Source organism: Seriola dumerili, unplaced genomic scaffold, assembly GCF_002260705.1.
Source record: "Seriola dumerili isolate Sdu_G_001 unplaced genomic scaffold, Sdu_1.0 BDQW01000301.1, whole genome shotgun sequence".
Classification (NCBI taxonomy): Eukaryota; Metazoa; Chordata; class Actinopteri; order Carangiformes; family Carangidae; genus Seriola; species Seriola dumerili.
In genome coordinates, this window is record NW_019174556.1 from 777,576 (window position 1) to 803,500 (window position 25,925).

The 25,925-nt window shown below is 41.7% G+C and overlaps 1 protein-coding gene across 1 annotated transcript; it reads left to right on the top strand.

Annotated features, from left to right (window-relative positions):
* Positions 1-330: 330 nt before the first annotated feature.
* Positions 331-25,925, top strand: klhl5 (kelch like family member 5). Its single transcript, XM_022758510.1, has 13 exons — positions 331-938; positions 5,054-5,242; positions 9,892-10,028; positions 10,486-10,682; positions 12,200-12,412; positions 16,090-16,276; positions 16,524-16,748; positions 17,459-17,534; positions 18,085-18,171; positions 19,693-19,767; positions 20,133-20,270; positions 20,808-20,979; positions 23,345-25,925. Exons 1-13 carry the CDS (start codon positions 331-333, stop codon positions 23,399-23,401), a joined length of 2,361 nt encoding a protein of 786 aa, XP_022614231.1. The 3' UTR covers positions 23,402-25,925.

The window sequence follows — 25,925 nt, forward strand, 5'->3', positions numbered from 1 at the left end:
CCACTCCTTTCTGCTACGAAAAGCTTGTATCATTTTACTGTGACATTAATTTGTCCTTGTGGCAAATGTTTGTGGTTTGGTTTGTGTATGAAAAATCTTTGGCACCGATGTTAAAACTCTGTGTAAACCTTCCTCTCTCTCGCTCTCCCTCTCTCTCTCTCTCCCCCTCTCTCTCTGTCTCCATATACTACGCTATGTTTCACACACTCCCTCCAGTCGCGGTAACGGGCGTGCGGTTGCCAGTAGAGACGCGCCAACAGTTCAGTGTAGAGCTTTAACGGCAGAGCGGTACGGGCTCTCCCCCGCCATTTCCTCGTGTCGAGCCCTGGAATGTCGAGTAGCGGCTCGGGCTCTTCCTCGCGGAAGGAGTTCGATGTGAAACAGATTCTCAGGATCCGATGGAGGTGGTTCGGTCACCCCGCGGTCCCTCCGCCTCACTCCCCGCCGCTGGGAGACTACTTCGCCGGGAGGAGAGCGGGCGGCAGCTCCGGAGACGGACCATCAGTTAGCGGCTCTAGCAACTCGAATTCAACCGGTGTAAACCCCAGCGCGGGGGGTCACAGCGGTCTTGTGGCCAGCGGTAGCGCTGGGTCTAACCTGTGTAACGGCAGCAACAGAAAGTTTGCTGATCCGGCGGGGAGTCGAGGCGGACCGGGAGGAGCGGCAGTTGGAGCGACGGGGAGCTCCTGTCCCCGCTCCCTCAGTCAGCCAGAGTGCCGGAGCTCCGCCGCGGCGCTGTCGTGGGTCTCCCCGCCGCCTCATCGTCGCTCTCGCCCGGTGACGAGCATGGAACCCCCCGGCGAGGCCCCGGTGCCCCAGCTGGTACCCGAGCCCTCTGCTCATGCCGGGGTAGAGGAGGAGGAGGCAGCAGCGACGGCAGCGGCAGCGGCGGGCACCGAGGAGAGCAACCACCCGGAAACCGACTCCAGCTCTTGCAGGTAGGATGTGAGGTTTGGGTGGTTTAATGTCGGCTTATGGACTTTTTAGTTAAAACTTCCAGGGTAAGATTTGTACACAATCATTAAAAGTAACTTAGATGTGAGATTCACAAAACACACCCACCCCAACAATGTTTGTGCAAGTGAAGAACTTCTTAGTTGTTAGTTATTGTGTGAAAAGTCATTGAGTTTTGTATAATTCGATTAATCATTCTCCTGCCACATTTAATCATCTCGTTCTAGTTTGTCACTGCTGATATCATAATCCTCATTAGAGCTGCAACAATTAGTTGATTAATCAACTAGTCAGTCGACCTAAATTAATCAACGACTATCTGGATAAGCTATTAATCATTTTAGTAATATTTCAAGTAAGATTTCCAAACATTCACTGTCTAAAGCCTCTCAAATGTGATATTTGATGCTTTTCTTTGTCATGTCTAATCGTACACTGAAGATTTTTGTGGGTTTTGGACTGTTGGTCAAATAAAACAAGCAATTTGAATACATTTTCTTGGGCTTTGGGAAATTGTAGCAGACTCTTTTGACTATTTTCAAAGGTGATTAATTGAAAAAATAATCTATAGATTAATCAAAATTGAAATAGTTGCAGCCCTAATCATCATTACTGGTGCAAATAGAGGACAGGTGGAAACTGTGAATGTGCTCCTGCTGACTATAAAGGAAAAAGTGATTTACAAAGAGGCATTTACCAAGCAAGAGGCTGTTCGGATGGTATGCAGTAGTGGAGGGCCGCGCATTACATATAGACAGACAGAACGAGGGAGTGGGAGAGAGAAAATGATGGCGGAGTACCTTTGGGACAGCATGTGGTCCACTGATTTTTCCTCTCAACCTCCTAATAAGGCTTCACCAACCAGTTTCTGTTGAGTACACAAACACAAAACACAAATGGTACACTGTTGTGAATATGGGATTTTCAGAGTCAAATTAACAATATGACTCCAGGGCTGAGCTCCGCATGTTGCTGTATAGTGCACTTGACATTTATATTGTTTTGTTTCCACTGACTGATTCTCCAGCTTTCACTCACAAGCCTTAGTGGTCTGCATGTTTGTGTGCACATGCATGATGGGGTGTGTTGCATTGGCATGGCCATCCAGCTGTAGTGGTTTGAAAAGGTTTTAAATTAATAGTTGCCATGGAGACAGCAAAACAAAGCAATTAGGGCATTATACCTCCTAGGTGCATCTGCACAGACTCACCGATTTACGTTTTTATTATGATGCAGCAGTAAATGTGAGCAAGTAAAGGAAGACATACACTCTGTGTGTGTGTGTGTGTGTGTGTGTGTGTGTGTGTGTGTGTGTGTGTGTGTGTGTGTGTGTGTGTGTGTGTGTGTGTTTACTATCCTGGTATAATGATGCATCTGAAAGCCTCCTATCATACTTCGTGTTCCCAAGACACGCATCAGAAAATATAAATGATTCATAGGACTTGCGCACACACACACACACACTCACACATTAAAACAGCTTTCACTAAGCGCAAACGCAGATGTATTTTTTAAAATGGATTAATGTCTGAAGCTCTAATTATTTATTCTACACCCCATTTGTTTTCACTGCAAATGTGTGCATTTGTGTAAACGAAAAAAAGAGAGAGAGAGAAATATGGTTTTAAAAACATCAATTGTTATGCAAGGCTTGGTGTCACACCACTTACACAGAAAATTACTTCTTCTTAATAGTAACACACACACACACACACACACACCTGCTTCATTAGCATAAGCAAAGAAGACATTATGATGTGAACCTGAACAGATTTTGAGTATGTATTGTGCTTGTGCATGGATATAGCCATGTCCTTGCACATGTTATTGTTGCCATACCAACACAGAGATTAGTTTCTGCAGCATACATGTGCAGCTCGGTGCATGTAAGTTTTGTGATGTGCATGTGTGTGCTGCTATTCATCATCTCCCTCTGAAAGCTCCTGTGTACAGTATGATACTCCAAGAACACGGGTGGCAGAATCCCAAATGGGATCAGAGGAAGGGACGCATACTGAATCCCAGAGTGGCTGAAGGCTCGACTCAGCTCCGCTCATCTCCTCCTCTCTTTTTTACTTTCTCACCCCACCCAGCTTCCCTCCTCCCCCCCTTTAATCCTGGTGTGCCTCCCGTACTCACCCTCTCTCTCTCCCTCTGTCCCATGTTCATCTCATCCATTCATCTGCCCTCTCTTCTTTCCCTGCTAATGTGTGTGTGTGTGGTGGGGGGGGGGCAAAAGCATTTGTATGTGTGTCACGGAGGGTGTAACATGTGACCAGGCAGGCAACGTGGCTGTATGATCACGTCGTCTATCACCTTACAGAACTAAGTTTCATTTGCATTAGCTGTTAGCTTACAGGCTAATCAGGATAGATAGTTAATCATAAGGGAGAGTGTGTGTGTGTGTGTGTGTGTGTGTGTGTGTGTGTGTGTGAGTGAGTGAGTGAGAGAGAGAGAGAGGCAGGGAGAGAGACACTCAATGACAGTTGTGTGAATGTCCTTGCCTGGTGCAGGGGTTTAAAAAATCTGGCTGCATGGTGTTGATTCGCCCCAGACACACTCTTTCTTTCTCCTCTCTCTCTCTCTGTTTCTCCCTCTCTGACCACGTTGAGTGCCTGCCAGGCTCAATTAAGGGGACTGGAAGGCAGCGTTCCCCCCACTTCAAAGCCATCTCCTCTGGCAGTATTTAGCCACACCATTCGTCTACATACACTCACACACACACACACACACACACACACACACACACACACACACACACACACACACACATATACAAGAGGACAGGAAAGCTAGCCAAAAAGCCTCCTTGGAGGGTAAGAACGGGATGGGGAAGCGAGAAAGCCGAGGCAGAGATGGATATTGGGATGATGGGATGAGGTGGAGTGAAGTGAGTGATGGATGAGATTAGTCGGAGATATAAATGTGAGGACAGGAGACAGATGTAGAGGAGCAGAGTGAAGAGGACTCCTGCTGTAGCAGATCAGGAGCAGCAGCAGCACACACAAGCCAATTTGTGTGCATGATATTTTCTTGCAACTTTTATTAATAGTGTCTCAGATTACTTTAAAATTCAAGTTACTCCGGGAGTCATCCAAAAATATTAATTATAGCAAAAGGAAAATATCCACAGAAAGATCCATTAACTGGACTCCATCTTCTGACAGACATGCAATAAATGTGCAGAGAAGACAGAAATATGAACAGTAAAATTACAACAATATGGAGAAATAGAATAACAGTATTTAGTAAAAAATTACTAAAATGTGTAAAAATTACAAGTCAGAAAAGACAATTTTTATTTAACTGTAGAGTTGAAGCGATATCTTCTTTGGAGTATCAGTCCGTTTCTTATCTCTTTGTGCTGGAGGGCCAGTCCTGCCACTTCTGCTGTGAAATTAAAAAATGGAAGCAACAGCTCTGGCTCTCATAAATTAATTGCTGGTTTGGGCGCCATGATGACTGATGATTCATAGGGTAGGTATACTTTGACGAACAACCACACGCACCAACTCTCTCTCTCTCTCTCTCTCTCACACACACATGCACGCGCACTCTTCATCAGCTCTGACTGGAAGAATAAGACATAACAGCCCTGGGCTTCAACACTTCCACCAGTGAATAACGAATGTTGAAGCCATCCTGGCTCAAAACTCTGCTTCATTTTCCGTTGTTGGTATAGATACAAGGAAACTGGTTGCCATTAGGGAGCAGAGTAAATTACTGCATATCCTATGGGCTCAGCTCCCACAGCTATTTAATTGGCAGCTTCTCTTTTAAGTGGGCTAAATTTATCTGGCCATTTACTCCTAGTAATTGGACTATTAAAGAGCTTTTGTCTGCTCCTGGCGACATACTGTAACCCTGTTAAAAAGTGAAGGAGAAAGCGAATATGTGTGAGGGAATGGAACAAAGAAAATGATGGCACATGGAAGACGTGGAGCAGCTGGTGGAGCTCTCTCCACACATCTGTCTCTTTGTCTTGAACAAAAGAGAATCAGCATCAACACATGCACTCAAAGCTTCTGTCTCCTTGTCTTTGTCTCTGTTTGTCCATGTATGTGTGCATATGTGTGTCCGTGTGTTTATGTGCGTACAGGACGTCCAACAGCAGCGCCACACTGTCCTCATGCATGTCGATGGAGCCATGTGCATGTCCAGAGGAGTGTATGTTCACCGCTCTGTCCCACGCTGACGTCACCTTCCGCAAGATGGAGGGCTACCTGAGGAGCCGACAGCTGTGTGATGTCATACTGGTGGCTGGAGACAGGCGGATACCTGCGCACAGGTAAGAGCAAAGAGATGCTAATATGTTACACTGGCACAGCAAAGACTGATATTGAATAGATGAAAATGATATATAGATAAATATATATATATATAATATATAATAGATGCTCACTCTGACTATATAGAAGATACTTACAAACCGAATAGAGCTGAAACAATTAGTCAATTAATTGATTAATTAATTAACATGAAATTAATTTGCACCAGTTTTTGATAGTTAATCGTTTCAGTCACTTTTAAAGCAAAAATGTCAAACATATGCTGATTTTAGCTTCTTTAAAGGATTTGCTATCTTTGTCTCTTTCATATCATTGCAAATCTTATCTTTTTGATTACATTGTATAAACAGTATATAAATAGATTATTTAGAAAAGTAAATCAGCGGATCAATCGATAATGAAAATAATCATCAGTGGCAGCCTTAAATCCAACATGTACGTCAATTTTTTTTTTTTTTTTTAACCACTCACGCACTTGCAGAAACATTAGCTGTAACTCTTGCATGAAGTGCTTACACATATACCACAACACCTCAACACAGTTTCCATACACATATGAACACACAGCATACTGTTTGGAAAGAAACTTTCACATACTCAACAGAACCACAGACACGCTCATAGAAGTCCCCTTTTATTTTTGTAGTCTCTCTGTATCACACATAGTCAAGTGAGCCTCTGAATCATGCATCAAACACACACACACACACGTGTCTGTCATCCACCTCATAGCCCCACACAAGCCCCTACACTCTGCTCTGTCGCTGTCGCTCTCTGGGCATGTGGCCACTGGTGCAGCAGCAGGGTCCATCTGCACAGGGATGAGACAGAAGAGCGGCCCTCCACCAGCAGAAAGACTCCTTTTCTCTCACTGCCTTCCTCTTCTGCCTCATTTGATTTAGTCCTCCAGGCACAGATGGTGACAAACAAAAGACGCTGCTGTATGAGAATCCTAATGGTGTATGTGAAAGAGTGTGTCGATGTCTGAAGTTGTGTGGATGTGTGTTGAGTGTGTGTTTGTGCGTGCCAGCAAGAGGGTGGGAGTTAGACATCTTTGCTTGAAAGTACTTGTTTTGTTTGCAATTGATTTATTGTATGTGTAGGATGAAAGTGCTTTTCTGGGAACAAAACATACACCTTCTTACCCTCCGTCTTTCTCCGTCTCTCTCCGTCACACAAACAAATACACCATACATGCTGAATAAGCCACTTGTATTGTGTGTATAGTATAACTGCTTGTTTCTTCCAGAGTTTGTTGCAAGCAGCACACTTTGAGCAAAACTCAGGCTCTGTATGTACTTAAAAAAAAAAAGTAGAGCCCAATTATACCTTTTTGTCTCTGGGGCTGTACCCTATAAAAATATATTATCTTGCAGATCTATTTTTGTAGCCCCATCTGGACACCTCTGTAAGAGTGCTACCTTCAATGATTTTAGTTAATGTTCGTTGAGAAACTTCTGTGTACGATTATTGTAGATCGATAGATATGCTTCTGGGGCCCATTAAGTGCACACCATGGTTCATTTTAGTACAACAAGACTAAGCGTACAGCCATTTTAGCCCTGCTCTGGACAGTCTAATCCATCGCATGAGAGACAATCCCAGAGGGTCCCATAGGAAAGCTCAGGGAAACAGCTTAGCGTTGCTCTTTAGTGGAGGTGGAGCTGTTAACCAGACGTACCAAAACAATGAGTTAGTCTTCATCCTTGAAGTCTTTTCTCTTGAAAACTGAAAAATACTGTATAAAAGCATAAATTTCACCTTTGTGTCACTTGTCCAAGTAAGTTTTCTTATGTCGTGTGAGTCTTCTTCGCTTGTTGTGATGCACTAAACCATAATGGGCTCATTATTGCTGCCTGAGGCCAGAGTACTGAGAACACTGACTAGAACGTGACGGTTGGTGAGAACTGCAGTTGTCATAGGTGTTTTTTTGATTGTGACTGTGACCTGCTGGTAGTGTTAGATGAAAAGTCAGTGGATTACTAAACTCAATAGATTCATCCTCTTGCAAAGTTTGTTAAGATATCTCAGTGTGGACCAAAGGGGCGGAACGACTAATTCCCAGACCAACACGTTGCCATGTTTCAGCCACGCTATTAGCATGACTAAAAGTGTACATCTCCTATACCTCTGTTTAAGTCACAATAGTGAGGTAAGTTTTTCCTACCATCCCCTCCTGTTGTTTTTACCCACTCTGTTTTTCCACTATTGTATCTCTGTACCAAGCAGCACTTCCACACTCAAACAGACATAGTGTTCAGTTTCCAGCTCTTGCCCTCCTTTCCTGAGTCCAACTCATCTGTTTCCTGCTCTCCTCACTCTGGCATTTTGTCTACTCTCAGCTCTTTCCATTATAGTGTGGCACACTGTCTGCCATGTCTCTGTCTCCAGCACACTGCATTTGTGTTTGTGTGTAAATAACCCACTGCTGTATGCTCTATGACTTCCTCGCAGCAACACATCTTTGACGTCTTTCTCTGTAAAACACACATACACACACACACTACTCATCTGTGCTTCAGGCTATCTGTCAAGGTCCCGGTGTCACACTCAGTAATGAGATTATACACATGTACATAACTCATACATATTCAGTGCACACACACACACACATGCACACACGTGCACACACGTGCACACACACACATATTCAAGTCACCAAACGACATACAACAGTTAAAGCAGAAAGACCATTTGAACATGTAAAATCTGTTAATATGGGCATCAAACAGAACTTTAATGTGTGCTTGATCTTGCTCAATTTACTTATCATAAGTCATATTTAGCACTGGACATCAAAAATACTGAACCCTGCAGTACAGGTCTATAGTATATATCCCTCAGACAGTCAGTTACAAAGACATCTCCAAGTGCAAGGGATGAAAAATACTGTACATGAAATATTAAATAACAGTTCCTTTCTGGCTTTTTTAATACCTTGATGTGTATGTGTGTGTGATGAACTTCATGGTGACATGAAAGGGTAATGGATTGTTGTGGTGGAGAATTAAGTAACAAGTGACCTTAAGATAAAACCTCTCCGTCCTTCATCCGCTTCACTGAACATTACTCCATGTATCTTTTTCTCACACTCACTCACCTCTAAATTTTACATTGACCTTACATTAAACATTTTCCTTTCTCTCTCTTTCTTCCTCCATGAGCTCATCTGCTGTGACTGACAGATGCAAATTGAATAATCTCCTGTCTGACTGCAGGGACTGGCTTTTGGTCTTTTATAGTGCATGCCAGGACTTGATCTGACTGGGACTGTGTCTTCCTTTATATTGTTTTCTGTGGACATTGCTGTGAATTCAAAATAACAAGTCACATGTAAGGAGTCAGGAGATGCGTTACTGCATTGTTAGTATGTTAATGTGCTGGCAAATGGCTGGCAACTCTGTGTACATTTTGCAACAGCTTGGTGATGTCTTCCAATGTCTTTTCCAGATATCAGTTTAATATCACATAATTCAGAGACCCCCCCAATGCGGCACTGGTTTCAAAGATAAATAACTGTGCACAAACAAATGAGCTCATGTTAGTCTCTTTTATGTCACAAGTTTTGAAAATCTATGTTAGGTTTTAAAAATGTAATTTTCACTACTTTTAAGGGGAAACATGAGCCACTGCAGTTAGACTGTCAGGCAGTTTAAACGTCTGAGGACATCAAGCTCTTTATCCTCAATATGCTCAGTGTGTACAAACATCTGGAGATGCCTAAGGCTCATGCAAAGCTTTTGTTTGCACAGCTTTCTTCCACCTCTAATAACATCTCTTCAGAGAGGAATATAGATGGTGCGAGTCCCATTCTGATGGGATTTATTTCTTTAGGGGAAATCGAGTGACTTAAATATTACTTGCACTAATGAGCAATTTAATCCTGTCTGGTCTGCATGCATGTAGGATTATTTTAACCTCTACAGTTGTAATAATTACAGTCCATTTACTTACTGTTTTTCAGCCCCTTGTTGTTGTATGGAGAGATAGAAGGCGGAAAATTTTATTTCAACAGAAAAAAATATAGAAATGATGATGATGTGATTTTTGCTGGGTCATGTACCAAACAAACATGTTCCTTCACATCTGGAGAATTGGATTTGTAGGCCAAGGCGTCTCTGTAGCACCATAACGCTTATGGTGCTAACAATGGACAACAATGTTTGGACACATTTTTACTATGAAAAAATTGCAGCACCTGTGATTTTTTAGCAGCTCCTGTGATTTGGATATTGCACTTGGCCATATTGCGATTGAATTGTGCAACCCTGGCAACAAATGAAAAAATTGAGTTAGAGAGAGGTTCAACCCGAGGCTTGTGTCTGACCTCTGCAGAGCTCACCAATCATGGTGTAACATGTGAGTGAATCATCGTTTTCTGGAAATTACAGAAATGGTCTTATCTGATGTTGGAATGGTGTGGGAGAAGATACCAAAGCTATCTGACCAACACACAAACAGGATGATATGGGATGAATGCTGTGTGTTGTCTGGTTGTGTCATCATGTCCAGAATGCCCTTTCCGCCTCCGTTCTGCATCTTTTCCCTGACAGTCCAGACTCATCCTGTCAGCAAGGTCAGAGTACTCTGTTCTTCAATTAGAGCTGTCCGTCCTCTCTGACTGAAGCCTGACACTCTCCTCTCACAGGCTGGTCCTCTCATCCGTATCGGACTACTTTGCGGCCATGTTCACAAGTGATGTGCGGGAGGCTAAGCAGGACGAAGTGAAGATGGAGGGAGTAGACCCTGATGCATTGTGGGTGCTGGTGCAGTATGCATATACAGGTACATACACATGTATGCCTTATTAGTTATTAGTTGGCTGGTTTTGTTTATGGGATTGTAGGTTCTGAATCTGCTATTAATGGCTAACACCTCCAGGAAGCCATCAGCAGAAACCATCATATTTTCCATGCAAACTTAATGCATTCATTTTGGTCTCAGTTGTATGAAAAAATTGTATACATTTTGCGACCATTTGCTTGAATTGATGACGGTGTTACTATTGATCTCAAAATCTCTTAAATTATAAATCTTAGACAATTTTTAATACACAGCCCCTTTTCTGATATCTTGTTTTTCTTTATCTGTCTTCTTCATCCCTTCTCTCTCTCTCCCTCTCTCTCTCTCTCTCTCTTTCTCCCTCTCTCTCTCTCTCTCTATCTATCTCCCTCTCTCTCTCTATTGCCCTCTCTCTCTCTCTCTCTATCTCTCTATCTCTCTATCTCCCGCCCTCGTCCAGGCCGTCTCGAGTTGAGGGAGGACACTATTGAGTCTTTGCTGTCAGCCTCTTGCCTGCTGCAGCTGTCGTCTGTGGTTCAGGCCTGCTGCTCCTTCCTCATGAAGCAGCTCCACCCCTCCAACTGTCTGGGCATCCGCTCCTACGCCGACGCTCAGGGCTGCCATGACCTGCAGAGGGCTGCTCACGCCTACACCATGGTGGGTACATGGCCAGTTTATATCTATACCTCCTGTGCTTGTAGAGCCACCACAAGAAAATGAATGAAAGAGCAGCTTGGAGGAATATAGATCTGAAAATATTGATGTACTGTAGACACAGGTAGACTACAGGTGATATTTAGGTTCTAATGTAAGGTGCTGAATGTAAGAACAATATTCAGGTTTTCTTTCACCTTAAACAACTGTTCTTCTCCACCTCTATCATTCATTTTCCAGCCTTGATGTTATTTTTGGTAACAAATTGGTTCCTCGTTCACAACGCACCACACACCATTACCGCCACGATGGCTGTTTTCAGCAAAGGGTTGCTATGGTGACGATGAAATAGCTCCTTCGACTTGATTATTCTTTTCTTTTCTTGTTCTCTCCTGTCTTTACATGCCTTTTTCTTCACCCAGCCTCCCTCTGTGTGTCTGTCTCTGTCAGTGTCACCGCTCCTCTCTTTCTCTCCCTCTAAGTGGATTATTGTTAAACTTTAATCTCGGGTAATTATGTCATAGAGGTGGCTTTATCTGGGTGTGACTGTCTGCCTGTGTCTGTAACTCATTTACACACACATATTCCCACACACATAAAAACTCAGGATTATGACAGAGCTTCACAAAAGACTGACTTGGTAGAGAGAACTTGAGTGTTTTCAATTCTCTTTTTTTTATTTCAAAGGTTTTGTTTATGTGTGAAGCAGGTCACGTTTACATGTTTTTATTCCCCTTTTCTAACTTTAAAAAAAACACACACAAATGAGATATAATGTCTGTAATAGCTATGGCAAACTATACGGTCACGCACAATTAACAAGCACAATGTGGGCTATCACTGAGGGCAAGTGGTGTTTCTATATTGGTTAGCATAGAAACACAGAGTATCTAATTTTAGTTTCTACCCCTGAATTCTATCCAAATTCAATCACTACTAGAGCGGAAATGATTAGTTCAACAACAGAAAATTAACATGCAACAATTTTAATAATTAATTGTAATTAATTGCATGTCTATTTGGATTTGAGACTATTTGTAAGACAAAAACAGCACTTTGAAGAAGTCACCTTGTGCTTCATGACGTTTCGACGACATCTGACATTTTAAAGGCCAAATAATTAATTGATTAATTTAGAATATATCGGCAGATTAAACAATATTGAAATGATTGTTAGTTGCAGCCCTTCTCTCTACGTCTCAAACAACCTCCCCATCTTATACCACTGACTCATCTCACCCTTTTTTTTCTCCAGCTTTTCCCATCCATCTTTCTCTGACCTTTAGCAAGCCCTCATTTTCCTCCTCTTTTTTTCTCTTTCCTTGCCTCCTGCCAACCCTTGATCTCCGTCTCCACTCTAAATCCTCCCTATTGTTTTTCCACTTCTCATTCCCCTCTTTCTTGTGCAATACATTATTTATTCATCCTTACTCTTTAAAAACCAATCTGTCCTTACTTCTCTACTCTTACTACGATTTCATCCGTCGTTCTGTTTTACTCTCTCTCTCTCTGTCCACCAGGATCACTTCTTAGAGGTGGTGGGAGGTCAGGAGTTCCTGCTGCTCCCAGTGGAGGAGATGGAGAGGCTGCTCACTTCTGATGACATCAACGTGCCAGATGAGGAAACCGTGGTAACATCTTTGCTAACATGGGTCCGTCATGACTCTGCCACCCGGCAACGCCACCTGCCTTTGCTGCTGGCTCACATCCGACTGCCACTGCTGCAGCCACAGGTGAGAGCTGTCACATAACGTATTATAACTGTCTTGTTTAATAATATAACTGTCTTTTTTAATAATTTTTTAATAGACAGCATTTTCTCTTCCAATAGCAACTCCAAAATCTGAACTCAGTGGATCCATCTGAACTGAGCACTGACTCAATATCAGGTCTCTCTTTTCTCAGATTTTAAATCTGTATATCTCACTGCGTCAAATTCATTTTTATGCAGGCGACAAGAGGAGAGGATTTGAAACACTGGATTTTAAAATGACATTGACAAAGAAACAGTATTCATGTGGATGGGTCAGGACATGGCTGAGACCCACTCCACTGCTGTCAGTCAACTGAAACTGATCAGCTCTATTGATCTAGGGCATCTTTATTGATAATGATAAGATAGTAATATGGATATGTGGAATAGGTGATAGATGCATTAATAAATAACTATAAATATCTTTACAATTTAAAAGAATGTACAAACTAAAACGACTGTGTACAGTTTTACGTGTCACTATATTATCAGCTGCTCTCTGTTCTGTCTTTTCCATTTTCCAGTATTTTTCCTCTTTTCTCTTTTTCTCTCTCACTCTTGTAAATCAGTTGAATTGGTAATAATGATTCTATATATTGCTGAGAAGAGACGGTGAAAAGATAAATTACATTCGCAAGAGCACATTATATATCTACTATGATTATGAAGGTGTCATCCATTTTTCTTTCCATCATCAATCAACACATTTTGAAACTAGAACTTAACCAAATTCAGTAACTGTTGTTGGAGCTTTGTCAGAGTTGCTCATGTCTTCACATCTTTCGCAGCAAAGTACTAATCAAGAGTTTGTGTCAGTCTTCTTCCTGATGATCTGGCTGTTTTTTATGGTCAAATTTGTCTAGCACTCTCTCTCCCTCACTCTCCTTCTCTCCCTCTTCCTGGCTCCAATCTGTCTCACTATCCTCTTTAGGCAATTAGAGGGACTATAGCCATTACGCTAACTGTAGATCACAACCATTACTCTGTCAGGTGTGTGCTTGTGTTTGTTCTCTGTGCACATGTGTGTATCTGAGTGTGTGTGCATGTATCTCCACGCTTTTCCTCCTCCACTCTCTCCTCTTTCTAGCAAGTGTAGCAGAGTATCTGACTGGTAATGTGATGCAGAGAGGTTTATATGCTAGGCAGAATCTAGCATATAAACCAGTTACTGCCTAGGGCTTTGGATGCACACACACACACTCACACAAATGCACATTCACACACACGTTTTAAACCTTAATTAAGTGTGATATGTCTCTTAACTGCAGCCAAATTATCTGTTCTCTTCATCTCCCTCATCAGTCATTTCCCTCACTATATGTAAAGAAAGTGTAGAGATAAAAGTCCTTTTGTGGCCCTTCCTTTCTCTTTCCATTCTCTCTGCCTGCATCTATACATCTTGTTTTTGCACTGAACACCTCAGATATATGACTTTGCCCTGGTCAGCTGAAATCACAAGTAGCTGTAACATGTAATCAGGGCGAAGATGGATGGCAGAAAGGTAAAGCAGTGGAAGAGTGACAAAGGAGAAAGAGCAAAAGCAAAAAACGTAGAACTAAGGGTTTATTCATCTTTTAACAATGTATTACCACCACAATGCTTAACTGACAAATGAATTAACAATCAGCAACCTCATGAGCTGTGACATGCCAATAAAACAACATTGAAACCTCACACAGACAACTGATCAATATTCATCAACCAATTAGCCAGATCTAGGGCACCATGTGATTACTCATCAAGTGGATGTCAATTCACTAGATTAATGCCTTTAATCCCTGTTCCCCATTACCACTGTTACAAACACACAGTGGTCTAATCTTCTCAGAAGAGCATCTGCGGCTGTAAATCGGACAGTGTGTACCAAACAGTTGCATATATACAGGGTAGTAAGGTTCTCAGAAAATAATTAGTTTGCTTAACATGCTGTCCGACTGAAATCCAGTGTGTGTTCCCAGCGGCCACACTTTAACACAGAGTGAAAAGCTGACCATCAAGGAAATATTGGGATAACAGCACATTATATTTTCTCTCCTGGTAGATATTTATAATGTCGCACTCGTTTGTACGCAGAAAAATTGACAGGGAATGTTGATAAAAGAATGAGAGAGTTTAAGAGAGAAGTTCAAGCCCTGCTTACTTTCTTACCTTTAACAAGCAATTTTTATGGAAGCAATAACTGCAGCTTAAGTGTGTGTGTGGGTGTCTTCACTCCAAACTACAAACATCAAACCCATGGTGGTGTTAGAGGAAACATGATGGGATCACTAAAGTCATTAGGATTCATCCTCTGGTCCAGACAGAGAGGTGCTAGCAAGAGCATGTCTTGTAAGGGAAATGAGAGAGGAGTAAGGTATGTTTCTATGTGTATGGGAGTGAGTGTATGCTATAAGTGGACAGAGACCATTTCTGCCTCTTATGTCAAGCGTGAACTGAAACAGAGAGGGCAGCACAACGGTCTCTCCATCCACTGTGAGCTAAAGAGAGGACAGAGAGGAGAAGACGGGACGCCTGCAGAACTCAATCTTATCTCACCCTCCACATTCAATCATCACAGCGTGATGGATAAATAGCACAGCAGAGGGCAAACACGGTTTTCTATCTCTGTCCGTCTTTATCACACACACACACACACAAATGAATGCTGAAATAGGGTTCACCCTAATTTGTCCCTCTGTGATTGTATGCAGTGGAAGTGTGGGTTCACCCTGGCGTGTAAGCTGCTTATCCATTTAGCATGCTTGCTTTACGCTCTCCACGTCTGGCTGAGAAAATTGATTTTACATTCAGTGACCAAGTTGAATTATTTTGGCCGAATCTTTCTTTTTTGTGGTAGGGTGGGAATTATGGGGGACAGCACAGACGAAAATGAGAGTGTAAAAATAACTTTTTTTTTCATCATCATATATCCTATACATATATATATATATTTCTGAATGTCTCCACTCACTTCATCACACACAAGGATGCAGCTGTGCACATAGTTGGGAAACTTCAAATGAATTTTATTTTTAAAAAATCAGGTCTCTCTGGAACTCTACTGCATTTCATCTATTAACACACACACGTACACAAACAGTCACAAACACACACCTATCTAAATGTAAATCATGCAATTCTTGCCTTCTTACCCTTAGGGAAAAGTTGCTTCTCACCACCCTGCCTCTCTCACTTGCACGCATTTCCTGTGGATATATTTTAAGGAACAGACTGGTGGATTAAAGTGCTTCATAGCTGTCGCTATGTGTATATATATATGTGTGTGTGTGTGTGTGTGTGTGTGTGTGTGTGTGTGTGTGTGTGTGTGTGTGTGTGTGTGTGTGGTCATAGATGAGGTTAGAGGGTATGGACTAGAAAACTGATGAGAGGTTTGATTAGTTTTCTAGTGTGTCAGATGATCTGTGTGTGTGTGTGTGTGTGTGTGTGTGTGTGAGAGAGCACTAATAGCAGCTGGTCTGATCTGATCTAATCTCTCAATCAATGAGAGAACAGCTTTCTTTCGACCCTCAGACCTCCATAATCAGCGATAACGTTGTAACCCACACTGGCCTACACCCACTGTACACACATACCCTGCATTTGTTTCAGCTGCTTGTTGACAGCAGCTGCCACGTGTCCCTGTGCGTTCATGTGCACATTTCTTTTATGTGTGTGTAGTTCTTGGCAGACCTAGAGTCCAACCCTCTGCTCCGCGACAGTGTGGAGTGCCAGCGGCTGCTGATGGAGGGGATGAAGTATCACCTCTTGCCCCAGCGTCGGCCCCTGCTGCAGAGCCCTCGCACCCGTCCTCGCAAAGCTACTGTAGGGGCCATGTTCGCTGTGGGTGGCATGGATGCTACGAAAGGTATAACAGTCACTAAACTCTACTTAGCCAGTTTATTAGATACACCTAGCAATAACCAATGCAGTCTAATAAAAAGTCCTGCGATAAATCCTCCTTTCATGAAGGTTATAATGTTAATTTTTTGTTCTAGAGAGATTAAACAGTGCATCACACTGCAGCTGCCAGAATTACCATACAGTTGAATCAAACCTCTAAATTAGAGAGCAGCGTAATCCCCCTTCACTTTACATGTTCATGTGTTTTCCAGGTGCTACCAGTATTGAGCAGTACTGTCTGCGTCGGGACACGTGGCGGCAGGTAGCCACCATGAGTGGACGGAGACTTCAGTTTGGTGTAGCTGTCCTTGACGGCCGTCTCTATGTGGTGGGGGGCCGAGACGGACTCAAGACCCTCAACACTGTGGAGTGTTACAACCCGCACAGCAAAACCTGGAGCGTCATGCCTCCCATGTCCACACACAGGCATGGCTTAGGTGAGCACCTTGGTTAGAGCACAAATGTGATTTACATACAATGTGAAATTGTCTTGGAAAGTTCAGCCCCAAATTTATTAAATTAGTTTTAGTATCAGTTCTGGCTGGTAATAGGGAAGATATTTGTAAGAAGATTGATTAAGGTATTTGAATTTTGAGCATGGCATTATGTAAGTACAATTTTAGAGACAAATACACAGTTACTTGATTTTTTGTGATATTTTATTGATCCCTGCTAGAAAATATATTTTTTCACAATTAATTCAGAGGTTATTTTCAGCAACAGAACTGCACCTCACCACCAGATAATAAGTGATTCAATGTCATGCTCAAGGACGCTTCATCAGAGTGGATTTAACCTGTGTGTCTTGTATTAAGGACTGTCCCCCCTCTCATTGTGAAGCCGACTATTCCGATGACCACATTTGACGAAGCGTGCTGTGCTGGTGCTTCATTGTTTTTTATAAATGTGTGCATGTGTGTGAAGGGACGCAAGGATTCAAACACACATCTGGCAGCACAGATGTTCTGGCATATAAATCCCTTGAGTATGGAAGTGTCAACATGCTGCTAACTCCGCATGCTTAATGCCCTGGGTGTGGCTGCACACACAATAAAAACTCACACCCCTTATCCTATACGTGTCCGAGCTGATATTGTTTTGGTAAGCTGCCATGAGTTAATCATGTACATGTGTTTGTGTATTGCAGGTGTAGCTGTCCTAGAGGGGCCCATGTACGCGGTAGGAGGACATGATGGCTGGAGCTACCTCAGCACAGTGGAAAGGTGAGAGGATATTTCCCACAGCTGGAGAAAAGGGGACACCGTTTTGAGAAGGAAATGTTGCTGCTCAATGGTGCAGCTGCGAAAATGCAATCTCTTAACCCCACTGGATACTGTATTTTACAATTTATTTGAAAATCTGTAGAGGTTCAGGTTAGCCATGCTCCATAACAGGGCTTTAACTAATGATTATTTTCATTATTGATAAATGTGTCAATGGCTTTCTCAATTAATCAGTTTTTTTTTATATCATGTCAGAAAATAGTTTTCCAGAGTTTAAGGTGACGTCTTAAACGTGTGTTGTTTTGTCCAACTAAAAGACAAAAGATCCAAGATATTCAGTTTACAGTTGCAGAAAACTAAGGAAACCAACTAATATTCACATGGATCCAGATAAATTTGTCTTTTTTTCTCAAAGAATTACCCAAAACAATTAATCAATTATCAAAATAGTTACAAATTAATTTTGTCGATTTACTAATGGATCAGTAGACTAACTGTAACTGTTCTGCTCCACAGTAAGACTGAGAAATTGTTTTACTCTTTTTACTAGGTGGGACCCCCAAGCCCGACAGTGGAGCTTTGTTGCAAGTATGGCTACACCCAGAAGCACTGTGGGAGTAGCTGTACTCAATGGCAAGTAAGTGAGCACACAAGTTCACATATGTATAGCTTCATGAATCGACACTACATCCAAGTTAAAGATACATTTTTAGTGCATTACCTGAAGCACTGAAACACCCAAGTTTTTTTTATGATGTCTTGCTCTTCTTCATATGCTAAATCCATTTACTGTGATCCACTCTGGACAAAAGCATTTGCCAAATTAATGTCAGTTAATGTTGCATGTACTATATATTCTACAAGAATTACTGTACTCAGACAGAGCATCATTTTTACTGTATATCTGTACCAATATAGATTCTGTGCAACCTTGTGTCACATTATAGTACATTGCCCCTGTATGCCATAAAAATAGCAAATCAATAGGCAAAATCCAGTGCATCTAGCTAAAACTAATGCAATCTAGTACAACAGTCCTATATTAAATTCTCCCATCATGTACATTATAATGTTCAATTTGTGTTGAAACTGTATTAGAGAGGTGTTGATTCATCTTTGTGGTCATCTTGGAGGCACTAACAGGTGTTTATATTATTTTGTCTATCCAATTTATATCACTGAGGATAGGCTAAATAACAAAAACAACTTTCTGAATAATGTAATAATGGTGCTGAACACAGCACCACAAACTGCAGCCTCCTCAATTATCATACAGTTGAATTAACATCTCTCTAAAACCATTTCAATAAAACTGAAAATAACAACCTTCATGAAGCAGGTTGCAGGACTACATTAGCTTTAGCTAAGTGTACCTAAGTGTACTGCTAACTGAGTGTATTAATAGTGGGATTTGATACATTCATGGCTTGAATCTCCTCATTTGCCCCAGAATTCTCCTGCAGCCGACAGTAGTTATTAAAATCGCAATATTGTGCCGTTGTTTTTATTATTTTAGTGCCTCAGAGAGACAGTACAGAGAAATGCTTTATAGATGCTAATTAATACAGAAACAACTGGTTTGTGTTATCCATGCCCAGCAGTCGTGTGTGTGCATGGCTGCATGTGTTTGTGGGTGTGCATGTATGTGTTGTGTATTCTCTGGGCGCTTTGCCTGATGGAGCTCATTACTTGCTCGACTGGTTCTGATGCACTTTTTTTCTTCACCCTCCCAACTCCATATCCATGGATGTGTGCACACGTACACAGACACGCGCGCGTGCATGCACACACACACACACACACACACACACACACACACACACACACACTGAGTGACTGCTTGGGGTTGTGATGCCCCAAGAGTGTTGGCTGATTGATTTTACTCACCTCACTTTGTCCCCCAAAAATCCTGGGCAACACACACACACACACACACACACACACACACACACACACACACATACACACACATACACGCACATACACACACACACACACACACACACACACACACACAAACACAAACACACCTTTTTACCATCTGTGTAAGTGTCACTAAATTGAAAAGGGAGTCCAGAAATGTGTGTGGTGTTTTGTGTGGCAGGTGTTCTTTTGTATGTATGTCCATAGAGATAACACCTTCTTCTGTCTTCCTCAGGTTGTATGCAGTAGGAGGTCGTGATGGCTCATCCTGCCTGCGTTCAGTGGAGTGTTTCGACCCCCACACCAACAGGTCAGAGACGAGGGACTTCATTTGACCAGAATTAATTGCCGTCTCCTGCTTTATTTCCTGTCTGCTGTTCTTACTAGTGAACTGCCTCTGTGCTTTTAAGGTTATTTACCCACAGATCAAAGGAGACAGCTAACCCTCTCAGGCCGTTAGAATAGACCACATTCAAACAACTTCTGTTTATCGAGTGCACTCATTATGGGCTCCGCTTGAGCAGCTGAGAGGAGGTTCTCATTGGTGCCTGGAAAATAATCTTTAAAAAAAAAGCACATTTTGGAGGATTTTGAGCTGGTCCATTTGTGAGGCTTTCCTCAGTGTTGGAGAAAGTGTGAAAGTTGGTTGTGAGATTTACAACCTTCCGTCTACAGGTGGAGTGGTTGTGCTCCTATGGCTAAAAGACGTGGAGGTGTGGGTGTGGCCACATGGCACGGCTTCTTGTATGCTATCGGAGGTCACGATGCTCCGGCCTCATCCTTGGCATCTCGGTTGAGTGACTGTGTGGAGAGGTGAGTCAACATTTATGCATGTATGTGTTTATTAACGTTTGATTAAGGAGGTGTAACAGATGTATCACATATATATGTGTTTGAAATGTGAAATTTACAGTGCACAATTTACTGTGTGTTGTAATAATATGTATAAGATTTTTATGTGATTTGTGTTGTAGTTTATATGTCTTTTAGACGAAGGCTGTTTCTGTTTTTGAAGTTCCTGTATATAAAATCTGAGTAATTAGATTGTCAACCTGTAGGTAGGAGGTAGCAGCGAACATCGCTGTCTGTCATTTTTGATATTACCACTTGGGGACACCAAAGTCCAGAGGAATAGTTCAGCGTTTTGTTAAATATGCTTACTCACTCTCGTGCCAAATACCACTCTGTCAGTATTACGACTGGAAATGGCTAGCCTGGCTCTGTCCAAAGTCCAAAAAATGCACCAACCTGCACCTCTAAAGCACGCTGATTAAAACGCTGTATGTTGCTTTAATGTGTTAATGTGTTGTGTGTGTGAACCCATGTAAATGTTTGTGTGTGTGTATACAGGTATGACCCTCAGACAGATGTGTGGACGGCAGTAGCCCCCATGAGCATCAGCAGAGATGCTGTTGGTGTTTGTCTCCTTGGCGACCGTCTCTATGCTGTGGGTGGTTATGACGGTCAGGTGTATCTCAATACTGTAGAAGCTTACGACCCTCAGACAAATGAGTGGACACAGGTAAAAACTCAAACACAAATAAATACAATGGCACATACATGCACATGCGCACACACACACAAACACACACACACACACTATTTATATATCTAGAAGCATGGAGTCTGGGCAGTTTGTGCAATAAGCCTTTATTCTCATATAGACAGATTTAGATGTTTGCACTTATATATACACTGATACTTTAGTTCAATAAAAACAAAAAAATAAATCATGATGTACACTAATAGAATTGTTATATAAACACAGTCACAGTTTGACCTTGCATGTATATATTATATTGTCCTTGTGGCGGCAGCAGTAGGAGATAGAGGGGACCATTTCAAAGTTGAACGATCTCATTCGGCTGAAGTCTATCACACTTCAGTTTATACCCCATCTCCTGCACAGTCTCAGAGGATTTCCAACCAAAGTCGCTGGAAATCTGCCATTTCACAGAAATGCACCATGCTGAGAACAAGAGGGGTGTAGGTGGGCGGATACAGAATACAGGGAACATTCAAACTTGCACAGAGGGATGAGGACAAACTGAGATGTGAGGGACATGTTGAGACCATTAAATGTGTCCTTTGTTCATTGTCAAAAACTGAAACAAACAAACAAACAGATGTGTTGTCTATCCTGTCCAAGTGGCATCACTCCCTCTGCCTGCTTTAGCACAAATCTGTCAATCTTTTTTACTTCCAAGACACATAACATTCGTGGTGAGTTTATGTTTAAAATTAGGTGACTGACAGCTCGAACTGTCTGTGTAGAAGCCGCAGATACGAAACAAAACAAGGCAAACAACCTCAAAAGACACGAGTGATTCACTTAGGACAAAAATAATTTGGTGCCTCCTCTATAAATCCTCACATTCTGGTTCACATCGGTGCCTGTGGATGGATGCACAATGTTGTTGTTTTGAGAGAAGACAAGCAAAACATATAATTAAGTCTTAGAGACTTGTGGTTCTCAACTGCCTCCAAGAGGTGGCAAGATAAAATCTGAGTGGTCACAACATGATGCAAAGCAGGAATAGCATATTTCTGCTACACTTTCTTGTGAATATCTGAATAATTTCACTTATCTTGGCCTCGAAAAGAATTTCAAATGAAACAATCTGAGAAGGAAGAATCACTCTTTTACTCTGAAGTTAAACTGCTCACAACCCATGAACATTTGCAGTCTGTGATGAGGGGTCACAACTAGATGTAACTTTGTTTTAGTGGTCCACAAGCCAAAAAGGTTAGGAGCCACTGGTATAGACCAGGGATTTCCAAAGCATACTCCACCCTCTATCCCTCACCTCAGCAACCGCTGCCCTCCCACACCCCTCCCTATAATATATGTATATATAAGATATAAATATAATGTTGCCATACTACTACTACAGAGCCCCACCTTTGCTATGTGTGGTGTAATTCATCAGGAGGCCTCAGTTGCCTTCAGGTTCACCTTGCTAAACTTCTCCACCATTCTCTTCTGTTGTTGCGATTCCTCCAGTCTGTGTGGTGCAGGTCACATTTTGTAATTAGTTTACATTTTTTTTTATACAACCACAAACTTAACCCACAGTGAGTCACTTGAGACAAGGTAAAAACCAGCTCAAGGTCCCATTCATCAGATTTCCAAAATTTGGTTTAGCTCTTATAGTTTCAGGCTACAATGATGTTGGTATCAAATTGCCTCATTTTGCCACTTGAAGTTCCCTTAATTTCCTCTACAAGCTGTGTCACTGCAGCTGCTGACTGTGTTGGTAATTGGCCCAAATTAGCAGAACAAAACTACAGTAACTTCCAGCTGTCAGAATATCGACATGCCCCTGTCCCTCACACCTCACATAGTATTGTATTTCTAAAATGGCAACATTTCAGGAACAAAGGCAAGACAAGGCACATATATTTTCTATAGCTCATGTCATTCACAAATACAATTCAAACTGCTTCACATAATTCATTAAAAACTGCAAAAATTACAGTTTAAACCCGGTTTTCTGACAGTGAAGAGACCTTTGTTTGTTTTCTCGCTGCAGCTTTCTGGGTCTGGGTGGGTTTTTTGGGGAGATTTGAGAAAAGACCATTACAGTGATCTAAACTACTGGAAATGAAAGCATGGGTTAGTCTCTCTAAATCCTGCCTGGATATAAATCCTCAGAATTTTACTACTGTTTTTAAGGTGGTGAAACTTGGTTTTTAGGGAGCAGATGAAAACTAATTTCAACATAGCAGTATCTGATAAGTTTAAAAAGATCACATCCACAAATATTGTAGAAATTTCCTAACTCCAATGTAATCCTCCAATGCAGGAGGAAACATTACTTTATACAGTTTTCCATCGTTTTACCTGTTAATTTCCAGCTTTGACTGAGAGGTTTTTTTTCTTTCAGGTTGCACCTCTTTGTCTGGGCAGGGCAGGAGCATGTGTGGTGGCCGTCAGACTGTGAAAACATAAACACAAACGGTTGATGGTTGGTGGACTGTATTTGATGTGGTCCCTCCTCTTTACTACCACTGACATGGTGGCTTTTACCAAGAGATGCATCTGCCTACACCAGGAAAAAAAAAAGAGGCTGATTATCCAACACTTCAGGTTTTACACTTCGGCAAAGTCAAGTTTTACACTCTTTGAAGACTGCCAATGATTCATTTTAATGTTAAGGTTAGGGTCAGGACTGAGTCCTGGTTTCTGATGAAGTTTTCATATTTGAATAACTTGATAACATCTGCCCCAGAAGTGAACTGCCACTGACACCCACAATGAAGAGGAATCTGCAGTGTTTATCTGAGCATGGCAGAACAGCTGTCTCACAGCATTTTTTTTTTCTTACCTATTATTTTGTTCCTGTAGACACACACACACACACACACACACACACACACACACACACACACACACACACACACACACAAAACTCCGTGGTGCTTTCAGCTTCCATTTCTACTGACAGAAAGGTGAGAGAGACAGAGAGCTTGTCAAGACATGTTGAGATGCCTCATCATTTTACACTCTTGGTTTTCCTAACAATATCTGATTGTGTGTATTGATGCTATTTTAATATATTCCCTATTATTTTTATGCTGCAGTTGGCGAGTGCTCTTCTCCTTTTTCTTTCCCTCTCTTCTCTGCTGACAGATAAAAGAAAGACTTTTGACATAATCAGCACAACCTTATGAACAGCTATACTGTAAGGAACTGTGAGCCTCTTTAGTCTTTTCAGTCAAAAACATATCGTTATGCTTTATGTAATAGTTCTGTGTGTATGTCTTCCATGTTGCATCAGCTTACATCTGAAGCATACAGTATACTTTGATATGCGATTTATTGTAGCTTTTTTACAAGCTACACTGGCAAATTATCCAACTGTTTGCTTTTTATTCAGGTTTTTTGACTGTAATTCTGAAATTTTTCACATAATTGAGGTCCATTAAGGTCTGTTATTGGTGTTGTTAATGATAATAACACTGTGGCCCTTTGTTGATCCCTGTGTGGAAATTTTGTTTTCAATTTCCAGCAGAGCACAGGGTCAGCTATCTACAGACTTGATTATATACAGGGTCAGTTGAGCTTTTCTGCTTGCCAGCTACCTACTTTTTCTCCACTGTAGTTTCTTCAGTGTGTGTGTGTGTGTGTGTGTGTGTGTGTGTGTGTGTGTGTGTGTGTACATGTGTTTGGGTGTTCAGAGATTGCACGGAGTATATTTTTATCTCAAATGAGAATCTTCCCCCTTCCCCTCTCCACATTTTCAATTCCCTGCTGCTTTCTCCTCATCCCCATTTTCCCATTTCATCACTGCACACACACACACACACACACATACACACACACTCAAGCGCAAACAAAAACATGCACCACTACATTTTAGAGCAGAATTGGATACCTTGACAAAATGAAGAACAGACGATATAATGAGAGCATGAATTTAATAACGTAGATTCAGCCGGTGCCGACGTTTTGTTTGATGTTGACTTCAAAGTGTTATTAGATTTGACGCAGCTGCAAACAAAGCATGAGACACAAGCTGAAAATGAATCCTATGAAACGACCTTGTGTGCTCATATTTGTGGACTTGTTTAAATGAACTTACATGACAAGAAATTTCTTCGATACGAAGATTCTGACTGCAGGTTCATGCTGTACATGTCATTTGTGTTGGCTATTAAGCTCAATCTGCTGCTCTCTGTGTGTGTGTGTGTGTGTTTGTTTGTGTGTTTGTGTCTGTCTAGTGTACAGAAAGCTAACTCCTGACACTGAGAGGCAAAGCAGGCATCCTGTCTGAACTGACAGATCTAGAGCTAATGTAGCCCCCAGGATGCACTTCACACACATGCACACACACACACACACACACACACACACACACACAGACACAGACACACTTACACACACTTTCACCACACAGCTGAAAGCCAAGTGCCCCAGGAGTCAGAGAAAATTGAAAAGCCTCCCAAATTTGCCGGCATGACATCTAAAAAGCAGAGACGGGCAGGCTAGAAATCCCCCACAGCTGAGCTGATGTTTATTCAAGCCTAATGCAGTGCTGCATTATTCTATTTTCTTCCCCTTCAGACCTGCCCGCTGTTTATTTAGAGAGTAATTCTCTTAAGATCACACCAGAAGAAGTGTGTCACCTCCACTGTGTAGATGTTGTCAGAGAGTTTGATTTCAGTCAGAGGTTAAAAATAAAGACATTCCAAATCAAGGTATATAAATAAGTATATTATGTACATAAAAAAATGTAAAATCTGTATGTTATGCTGTATATTATACAGTGGCCACTAAATATACCATGTGTAACTGTGTATTTCTTTTTGTACCATGAATTCAGATGACGAAGAGGTGTAATAAAACGAGGGTTGGTGAGAAATGGTACAGCTGCTCATCTCCTCTTTTTGTACCAGAATATTTCACCTGCTCTTTTACAGTATAAATTATGTATGTACAATATATGCTGCTGTAAAATGCTGTTA

Coding starts and splice junctions, on each gene's coding strand:
- klhl5 (XM_022758510.1), top strand. CDS start 331: ATGTCGAGTAGCGGCTCGGGCTCTTCCTCGCGGAAGGAGTTCGATGTG. Junction 12,413..16,089: donor TGCCACTGCTGCAGCCACAG/GTGAGAGCTGTC, acceptor ATGTGTGTGTAG/TTCTTGGCAGACCTAGAGTC. Junction 20,980..23,344: donor AGACAAATGAGTGGACACAG/GTAAAAACTCAA, acceptor TTTTTCTTTCAG/GTTGCACCTCTTTGTCTGGG.